Raw genomic sequence first — 10241 nt, forward strand, 5'->3', positions numbered from 1 at the left:
TCTAACTATTTTTTTTTTCCGCTTAACTATCATCAAACTTTATCAATTTGTTAACGAATGGGGACAATAGGGACAGCAGGAATTAACAAGTTGTTCTTTCGAGTCAAAAGATAACGAGGAAAAAATGGTCCGGGGACCAAAAATATTGTTCGAGATACCAAAGAGTTCGAAACTGAGGTTCGATATATATCGAGAGGATTTTGGCTAAAACGACTGCGTAATGCTCAAGGGACTGGAAAAAAAGTTTGAGATGTCAAGTATTCGATAAAACGAAAGTCAACTGATATTTAGACCGTAAATAAACAACTTTTAAAAAAAGGCTTTTCCTTGTCTGCAATACAAAGCTTTCGCTGTAAAGTTTAATAATTGATTATGTCAACAAAAGAAAAAGAATATCCTGAAAATGATCAACTGGCGAAGAAAAGTTTTGAAATTGACGATGGGGAAAAAGTATTACTCATACCATCCCTTGAATGTAGAAAGGGTTTATCATGGCAATTGGCAATTTTATTTATTGTTGGAGAAGTTCTAGGTGGAGGTGTTGTTGCTATGGGTGATGCTACAGTAAATACAGGTTTATAAATTATCATTACTACAACACTGTAACACATAATGCATAAATGTATGCATTAATTATGTATGTATGTATGTATGTATGTATGTATGTATGTATGTATGTATGTATGTATGTATGTATGTATGTATGTATAAATGCATGCATGCATGCATGCATGTATGTATGTATGTATGTATGTATGTATGTATGTATGTATGTATGTATAAATGCATGCATGCATGCATGCATGCATGCATGCATGCATGCATGCATGTATGTATGTATGTATGTATGTATGTATGTATGTATGTATGTATGTATGCATGCAATGTTCAATCATATTCTACAAATGTTGCTTCTTCAGGTGTATTTAGCATTCATAATCTGGATTGAATAGTAACAAATATGCTTGAGCATTAATTTTCCCCAATACCATCACATATTTATTTAGCATAACATTGGATGATGATTTAGCATACCAATAGCAATCAATTACTGTATACAGTTTATCTCAATTTCTGATTAATAATAGCAAATATTTAATCAGTTCTTTCAGATGGCCTAAAAACCAATAATTTATAACCTAACTCAAAAATCATATTTAAATCATGCAGAAGTTATTTGGAATCTGACAGCAACTTTTCTAACTGCTTGTCATGATTTTAGATTGTAGTATTAGCCCAGCTTTGTTTAATGGTTGTTCCTTATTTTATAACTTAACATTCATTATTATTTTTCTTTTGATATTTAGTAGCTTTTTTTTTTTTTTATTAGTGCACAAAGTTTTGGCACATGCTGTTCACACTTTATCATAGATTCTCTTCAAGATAACATACTGTTAGTTGAGTTAGTTTTTCTATGTTTTTTCCAGTTTTAGAGCATCAATCCTAAGAGCAAGGTTTGGATGAGCTGTGCATGTGCAAACATTGTGCTCTTGAAGATCAAGTTATTATGAAACAATTTGGGTGCAGTTTTCAAAAAATAGAAACCTAGTTTTCAAAGTAGGGTATAATTCTTTAAATTGGGCATAGACTTGAGAGGTTGCAAAAAGTAGACATTTCTGAAAATAAATCTTGGTATGCTGATAAAGTCCTTTTTATTCTTTAATTGTCTGCTAAATTGCACTTTTTAACTAATTTTGATTTAAACTCATAAAGTTTTTCTTCTGGTCAACTGTACCTTTTTTTTATATTAAGTCTAATATTAATATTATCTGGAAGTATCCCTTTTATATCATGTTGACTATATGGTCCATGACTTCTACTTTCTGTTTCACCTTTTTATCAAAAGTTCTTCAGAATTGCTAATAATGAAGAAATTGCAACTTGGCATACTGTTGCCAATTTTTGGTTGAAATACTTTCAGTTTGTACTTCACCCACTTCTGTCTTGATTTTGGCTCAAGATTATGAATGACATTTCTCATGGCTTGATTTTTATTGCATAAATAAAATACTTTTTGGAATCTTTGTATTGAACCATATAAAAAATTAAAATTTAAAGCTATAAAAACTTTACAATGAACTTCTATAAAATGAATTATTCTTTAAGTTAATTTAGCAAAAGTTGTTGTTTAAACAAGTTTTTTAAAATCATGTGGCTACAATTTAATGTTTTTGTTATTTAGCAAATTTAATGTAATACTGAAAAATATAACAAACAGCAGCAAACAAAACAAAAAAGGTGAAACATTGATAAATTTTCAAAATTCAAACTCCATTACTGTTTGGCCATACCCATTTTTTGTCCTTTGCATACACAATTATATCCTATCCCAAATTACACTTAAATTGGGATAGGTATAATATGTACACAAATGATGTTGTAGTAGTTTTACTTAATGTTGTTTTTTATGTCTGTTTTTTCTTGTATAAAACTTTTAAAATGATGATGATGGTGATGATGGTGATGATGGTGATGATGATGATGATGATGATGATGATGATGATGATGATGATGATGATGATGATGATGATGATGATGATGATGATGATGATGATGATGATGATGATGATGATGATGATGATGATGATGATGATGATGATGATGATGATGATGATGATGATGATGATGATGATGATGATGATGATGATGATGATGATGATGATGATGATGATGATGATGATGATGATGATGAGAGGAGGAGGAGGATATGTCGCATGCTCTAACTTTACATGCAACATTACATTATATCACCATTGAATTATCATCATCATTACCTCATTATTACCATTACATTAAATCAGGTTCATCATCACATTACTTCATTATCATCATCATAACATCACTTTAAAAATTTTTATTATATATATAAAAAAGATATTATGTAAAACTACTCTGCAACATTATCACACCAATGACATAAAATTAAACTAATAAAATTTTTTTTAAGCATCTTCTGTTTCAGCTTGTATTTTTGATTTTTAATTAATTATAAAGCTTATAAAAAATGTAAAATAGGTTATTATGTAAGATGAAAGAATGAGTTGCTACTGGTCTTTTTTTATATTTCACCTGATATAATAAATTTATTAGCATAGGGTTTAACAATATAGGACTGTTAAATTGTTACTCTTTGATTTAAATTTTACATGTTGCTAACTTTTCTAAAAGTGAAGCTAATCATTTCTTTTTTAATTTAAGTTAAAAAAAAAGAAATTCTCATCCAAAAATGTGCTCTTAACTTTTCTAAATCAACATAATTTTATTTAATCTTCTTACATTTTTATTCAGCATGTTTTTTTTTCTTGTTTATTCCAATCTTGCACTCATCACTCACTAAAAGAACAGCTTTCTAGTGGGAACTGCTTACTATATTTTAAGTGATAAAAACAGATGAGACAATATTTGACTGACAATTAATAGCTTCTTAAAGTACTTTCTGTTAAGATATGGTGCTTAAATTTCCCTTTTGCTTTTTTCTTTCATGATGTTAAAATCATGTTCAGTTCAGAGCTTTTAAACATTTACTTTTTTAGGTTCATCCTTTTCCCCTGTAATAATTGTAAAATTATTCTTGTTAATGAACATTATCTTAAAACTCTAGAATCTAAATTTTGGGACAGTGAGACAGGTTTTAAAAAAAAGTACAGGATAGACAACCAGCATTTAGAGAATGTCAAACATAAATATTAAACTTAATTGAAAAAAGTTATTTTGATGTTGGTATTAGATTTCGCACTAATGAAAGAATTCATAACAATGTTTCTGTCAGATGTTCATTTGGTTTTTCTTTGGTATGTATACTAATTCCCTTCTTTTAGGGTCAATGCATTTAATTATTGTTGAAGTTGCCAAAATAACAGTGCTTATGATTGGTTACATAAATTTATTCCTGAAAGTTCAACCTCCTGCCACTCTATTTCAAGTTCCATTTGATTAAACATTTAAAACTGTTTATACATATACCTGTATGTTATTCAGATAAAAATTGCCAAAATTGCTAGGAAAAGCATTAAGTGTGATCATTGTATCATGCTGTAAAGGCTCGTTTATTTATCAATTGTTTGCACATTCTCATAAAACCACTTTAAGTTTTCTCTTGATTAATCATTATGTGTTAACATAATGATCAAGAACAAACGTAAAGTGGTTTATTTATAATACATGTGTGCATATGTGTTTGTATATTTGTGTATGCATATATATGCTAATGTATGTTTATAGGCATGTAAGTAGATATGTGTGAACATCTTTGAATTGATTTTATGTATGAACATATGTTTAGGATGGTGGAGTATTATTCTTATTGCAATCGGCTTATTTTCTAATCTGTACATGGTGAAGATTTTAGCTGAAACAATTACAATGATTGGAGAAGAAGCACATAAGACTAGAGATCCATATACACGCGCAGTTGAATATGCCTTTGGGAAAAAAGCAAAAATGTTTTCAGCATTTATGTTGCATTTATTTACTTTATGCATAACAACTGTGTATTTGTTGCTTTCTACAGAACTTTTAATTATATTTTTTGATGAATTTATTCCTAGTTTTAAAACGTCTTTTGGAATTCGATTATGGCTGTGTATAATTGCAGCTGTTTTAATTCCAGTTACTTGGTTTGGTACACCAAGTGATTACTGGGTACTTGCATTGTTTGCTGTGTTAACAACTGTTTTTGCTGCAGTGCTCTTTTCAACAAATCTATGGTTGAATCGTCCTTCTGATATTAGCAAAGTTCCTGTTCGCAAAGTTACACCAATAACGTTTTTCTTTGGAATGGGATCTATTTTATTTGCATTCTGTGGAATTCCATTTTTTCCTAATATTCAAAGCGATATGAAAGATGGTAAAATGATTTTCAAATCAGCTGTGATCTCATATATTATTATAGCAGCTGTTTACATTCCAGTTGGAATATTCGGTATTGTTTTGCTAGGTGACAATGTTAATCCAAACATAATTTTTAATGCTGCAAATCTTTCTAATTGTTCTGATAAATACATGAAGGATGTTTTAAAGAAATTAGCTTATACTGCATTGATCCTTCTAGCTGGGCATTTTTTATTTGCCTACAACCTTATTTTCAACACCTTGGCTCAAGAGTTAGAAGAATTACTTAAAATAAAACGAGGTAAACTACACAATTTAAATTTTTTTTTTTTTTCAACTTCTTTTTAATTTTTGCATTTATAAAATATTTTAATAATGTAATTTAGTTCTAAAAAGTCTCAAAATGTCTTTATTTCAGTGTTTTGTTGGCAAAGATGTGTTCTTCGAACATTACTTGTTTTAATTACATTAATACTTGCTGAAACCATTCCTAAATTTGAAATTATCTTATCTTTGGCTGGCGGTACACTGATGACCCCACTCTCCTACCACATTCCTTCTTTGATGCACTTAAAGCTAAAAGATAATGTGAGCATATATCATAAAGGGATAATGACAGTAGTATGTGTAATTGGAACAATAGCATGTTTTGGATCAATTTATGCTAATGCAATAAAAATTTTTTATTTTTATCAAAAGCCAGGTTAGAGTGTTTTGATTTACATAATTATCAGGTAAGAATGGGTTGAGTCGCATAATCATCATTAATTATCATAACATAAAGGTGAAGTTAAAGATAAAGTAAAAGTAGAGTCGTCAATCCTTTTAAGAGTTTTTAGAATCTAAGAATTTAGTGAAATTCCTGTAAATGAAAGATGTCTAAATTTTTGTGATGAAGATGTCTGAATTTATATTTTTTTAATTTTTTTTTTGGAAATTTACTTTATTTGCATTTAAGTTATTTTCCTATATTTTTATTTGACAATTTTTAATTATAAGTCATGATCTTTTTAAAATTTTATATCAATATGCATTATTTAAAATGTTTATATTTTAGAATGGGTTTATTTACAACTTGAATTTCTCTTCGTTTTTTTTCTTTTTTTTTTTTTTGATAATATTTTTCTTATGGTTATTTATTATTATGGATGTTTATATATTTTTTATGTTTTATATCGTATGAATTTCTTGGTGTTCTTATTCCAGAGAAAAAAAAAGACATTTAAATTTTGTTACCAAATAGAAAAGATCAAAATTTTTCGCTAACAATTCGCTTCTTGTATTTTTACAATTAGTTTTTTTTTGTATTTTTCTGACTTTTAAAGTTGAAATTTTTTTTTATCATTTTATATTTTTAATTTTTTTAAAAAAAATGTTTTTATCTATTGCATCCTAAAAAATGTTTTTAAAAAACATTTCTCTTATCTTTGATATATTTTATAAAATATGGATTTTTTTGTCATTTATTTTTCCTTCTTTTTCGTCTCCAACCTAAAAGGTCTTTTTCATCTTAAACCTAAAGTTTCAAAACAAATTCTGTTGTAAAAAAATCGATTTCTTTTAAAACAGTTTTTTTTTTTTTTTTTTTTTTTAACTTAAATGTTTGGGAAATGATTTTTGCCAGAATGTACCTTTATATAAGACATGAAAATATACCAAATTTCAGCTCAATCGGTTAATATTAACACGTGCCGCATCGACGCTGAAGTTGTGAGATTCAATGTAAGGCAGTTACCTATAAGAACGACAATGTACGCTCGACTGTAAACATAAAATTACGCATTTTTTTTTAAATTTTAGTATAAAAACATACTAATTAAAATGAAAACGTAAAATAAAGATATAGTTTATCCTAATACTATATTTTTTATTTATTGAAATGATACATCCACTTCAGATACATATTTTGGATTAAAGTAAGCCCCCTTTTGTGGCGACTGGGAACTCTCTCCGGTACTCCTGAACAACCTGAATAAAATAATAATATTGAATGTGTTCAAGAAAAAAATAACAAAAAATTTAATTTGTTTATACATACCTGTATCAAAAATTGTTTTTGATGCTCATTTTTCGTCATTTTTTCAATGTAATCCTCAATCAACTTCACTCCTCTTTCTGCAATATCATTTGTACATTTTAAGGTTGAAATGATATTTTTTCCTGTGCGATAATCCTCTTTGTTTTCCCAATTCAGCGGATCGTCCTGAAGAAATTCAACACAAATACCGAATCGTTTAAATAACTGAAGTGAATTGGCGGACAATAATTCAGTTGGTAGATCTTTTTGAACAAAATTTTGGACATCTCGGATTTGCAACGATAGTTTTTTCTCAATGACTTCTGTCTCTTCATTTTCTTCTTTTTCATTCACAGTCTCTATGTTTTTACTTGCACATTCCATAATTTTTTGAGCCATTCTAATTTTTTCAACTCTCTCAATTCTATCGTCAAATATTGCCATGGCAGCACACTCTTCACTTAGATACCATAAATGGTTTAAAAATTTTGTTATTGCAATGGTTGCAATGTTTTCATTAATATTTTTAAATTTAACCAGTTTTCTCAAAAAATATATATCATTTAGGGAGCTCCTGTAGTATTCGTTGCTGAAAACCAGGCCTCTACATAACAGTATGCAACGAAAACGCAAATTTCTGCATTCAGTTTTGAATTATCTATTCTCATTTTCATTTGATCGCGAAATAAAAAAAGTTTTAAACAATAAATCGCTTTAGACATCCATCTCACTAAATAATATGCACTGGGGGCCCTAAAACTCACATTTGTTTTATCTCTCAAAAAAATGAGCGTCAATTGCAAAAACTCTTTCTAGTCATCACGTGGTTGCTCTTCTGCAAGTTTCTGTTTCACAAAATAAATAATTTCGGGCGCTACATCTTTCAGTGCATTATAAACGGCTTAATCGCTGGTATAATCTAAAAATTTCATTTTATCAATGTTCTTCCAGTTTTCTTTCAGTGCTTTGAATTGAGCAATTTCAGGGCCGGATGCTGCAATTGCTTTTGTCCTCGTGAATACGCCAGCCAAAACGACCTCAAATAAATGGTGTCGGCATGAAGGCTTGAATTTTTTCGGTTAAATTCCATTCATCAGTGATATGGAACACAGCAGAGCAAACTTCCGATCCTCCTGATGATGCAATTCCAGGTACTCCTAATAATTGTTCAAAATCTAAACCAACCGCAATCACAGGAAGCCGATCAATTTTCTCTTTTTTTGTGATATCAGGCAATAATTTGGAATCCCAATTCACTTCAATAAAATTTGCATCATTTCCTACCGATTTAATTGATGAATATTTTATTCTCCGCAAAATCTCTCTATTTCTTTTGATAGACGATCTATTGAGAACAAACTCGGTGATATCTATATTAAGAGCTTCTAGGACGGCAGAAATAATATGCATTGCACCCCTGTCACTCACTTTACATTTGTCCAAGGCAGCGGCCAGGCGAGGTGTCATTAACGTCTTTCGTCCTCTCTTGTTTGAAGATGGACCCTGTTCAGATTCCGATATTAAATATGTGTCATCTTCACTGTTGTCTTGGTTTATCACTTTTTTCTGTGAATCTTCGTTTTCTTTATCTTCCATTTCAAAATATGCAATCGAACAACTAGAATTTTCCAACAAATCTTCTTTTCTTTTCAACTCTGCAGCTTTGCGTTCTTCTTTCCGCTTTTCCTTACGTAATAATTTGATATCTACTCCCAACATACAACCTGCTCTACCTTTCTCCCTTTGCTTAATTAAAAATTCTCTATCTTCGGCGATTTTAATCTCATTTAACGCATTTAAGGTGGCAATATCGAAAAGGTTGTCTAAATCTTCTTTAAAATCATTTTCTTTTTCTCTCTGCCGTTCAGTATCTCTATTTTTAGATTTTTCTAAATTTCTGACATTATCGTACAAAGATTTTAATTTCGAAATACAGTTTGAACGGTTTTGAACTGGGATTCTTGCTTTTTTCCAAAAAACGACCACTTCATCAATAACTAAAGCACTGCTGTCATTAAGATTTAAATTTACCACTCTCATGTTATAAAAAAGTACACTCAAAACATCTCGTTTACATGGTAATCTACTACCGCAGATTTGATTTTTCATCACTCCAACTAGATAAATATTTTTCCGAAAAGTGGACATTTTAGCACTTTTATCAATTACTTATATAGCACGTCTTTTCTTATGCACTTCATGTACGAAACTAAAACGAATGTTGCATTGAACGAATAATATGTAAAAACAAAAATGACTTGAAGAGACTTGTAGTTGCGCTTGTAGCGAGTTCAGAATGCACTTGGTGGTTAGTTGCGCCGACTCGTCATTGCATGTTAGACAGTCAGATGCATGGAACTTTAAGGCCAATGCGGCACGTGTTAATATTATCGGATTGAGCTGAAATTTTGTGTTTTTAATGTTTTGGTGTAACTGAACAAAATTACAAATAATTTTGAGAAAATATGAACTTTCGAAAATAAGGACCACCCTGATATATATATATATATATATATATATATATATATATATATATATATATATATATATATATATATATATATATATATATATATATATATATATATATACATACATATATAGTTTTTTTTAATGAAATAATTCTAATAACACATTAAATACTTCGTCTAAATAAGACTTCATCTTTACAGAACTAACTCTATTCGAAGTTTTTTTTCTATTCTGACTTTTAATTTTTGAGCTTTTTTTAAGTTGATTAAGTTTAATCAAGCCTGTAGAGAGGAGGGGGCTGGTGGTGAGTTCTCCATGGCCTTCACGTTGTGTAAGAGCCCATAAGTTTTAGTGATTTTTTTTTTTTTTTTTTTTTTTGCAAGACATTTGCTAATTACTTTGTGTTTTTTTGTAAACAGCAAATAGTTATCAAACTTTTCTAAATAGGAAAGAAAACTTTCTCTTAGCGACCCCTCCTCCCCCCCCACCCACTTTTTTGTACCATTACCTGGTCTCTAGATGCTCACAAGTGTAACCTGGGCTTCACTCGCTTTTCCTGACGGGCCTGAGTTTAATTATGATTAGTTATTTGATTACGAAAACCTTCATGAACCATTTTGTTTTACGAAAACCTTTTATGAACCATTTTTAATCGCTTATACTCACCGAATAAACGACAGAAACGAGTAGGACCAACTAATCGTTTGCGGCTTCGGTCGATTGTGTGTTTTTCAATTCTTTCGGACATAATTAAAAGATTAAGCGCATCTGTTATCTATATAATAATATCTTTATGAAATAATATTTACGATCTTCTGTGAAAAACAATCGGTTTTTGTGATGAGAGATAAAGGCCCCTAAGAATTGTTTGTTTTCATAGTGGAACGACGACTCGGACAATTCAGACAAATGACCGGAGATA

At 29.7% G+C, this 10241-nt stretch overlaps 2 protein-coding genes across 3 annotated transcripts; one reads left to right on the forward strand and one right to left on the reverse strand.

Moving 5' to 3' along the window:
* Positions 1–216: 216 nt before the first annotated feature.
* Positions 217–5999, forward strand: LOC145187138 (uncharacterized). 2 transcript variants are annotated; one of them, XM_090096597.1, is made up of 4 exons: positions 457–574; positions 1428–1557; positions 4283–5131; positions 5249–5999. In XM_090096597.1, exons 3-4 carry the CDS (start codon positions 4333–4335, stop codon positions 5536–5538), a joined length of 1089 nt encoding a protein of 362 aa, XP_089952723.1. In that variant the 5' UTR covers positions 457–574; positions 1428–1557; positions 4283–4332; the 3' UTR covers positions 5539–5999. The 2 variants fall into 2 exon arrangements, with proteins under 2 accessions (XP_089952722.1, XP_089952723.1); XM_090096596.1 differs by lacking the exon at positions 1428–1557 and having other exon boundaries at positions 217–574; positions 5249–5985.
* Positions 6000–6439: 440 nt separating this feature from the next.
* On the reverse strand, positions 6440–7570 carry LOC149884463 (uncharacterized). The gene is made up of 2 exons (XM_090096396.1): positions 6869–7570; positions 6440–6798 (listed from the first exon to the last, which is right to left on the reverse strand). The coding sequence occupies exons 1-2, from the start codon at positions 7289–7291 to the stop codon at positions 6742–6744; spliced, it is 480 nt and encodes a 159-aa protein (XP_089952522.1). The 5' UTR covers positions 7292–7570; the 3' UTR covers positions 6440–6741.
* Between the last annotated feature and the right edge of the window lie 2671 nt (positions 7571–10241).

Source organism: Hydra viridissima, unplaced genomic scaffold (assembly GCF_058129835.1).
Source record: "Hydra viridissima isolate aposymbiotic clone 2 unplaced genomic scaffold, HvirCarnegie_v1 scaffold_8, whole genome shotgun sequence".
Lineage (NCBI taxonomy): Eukaryota > Metazoa > Cnidaria > Hydrozoa > Anthoathecata > Hydridae > Hydra > Hydra viridissima.

Bases quoted from the DNA above. Each gene is read 5' to 3' on its own strand.
- LOC145187138 (XM_090096596.1), top strand. From the start codon at position 373: ATGTCAACAAAAGAAAAAGAATATCCTGAAAATGATCAACTGGCGAAG. The intron at 575-4,282 runs GTTTATAAATTA...ACATATGTTTAG, and splicing joins TGATGCTACAGTAAATACAG to GATGGTGGAGTATTATTCTT. The intron at 5,132-5,248 runs GTAAACTACACA...TCTTTATTTCAG, and splicing joins ATTACTTAAAATAAAACGAG to TGTTTTGTTGGCAAAGATGT.
- LOC149884463 (XM_090096396.1), bottom strand. From the start codon at position 7,291: ATGGCAATATTTGACGATAGAATTGAGAGAGTTGAAAAAATTAGAATG. The intron at 6,799-6,868 runs GTATGTATAAAC...TATTTTATTCAG, and splicing joins AAAAACAATTTTTGATACAG to GTTGTTCAGGAGTACCGGAG.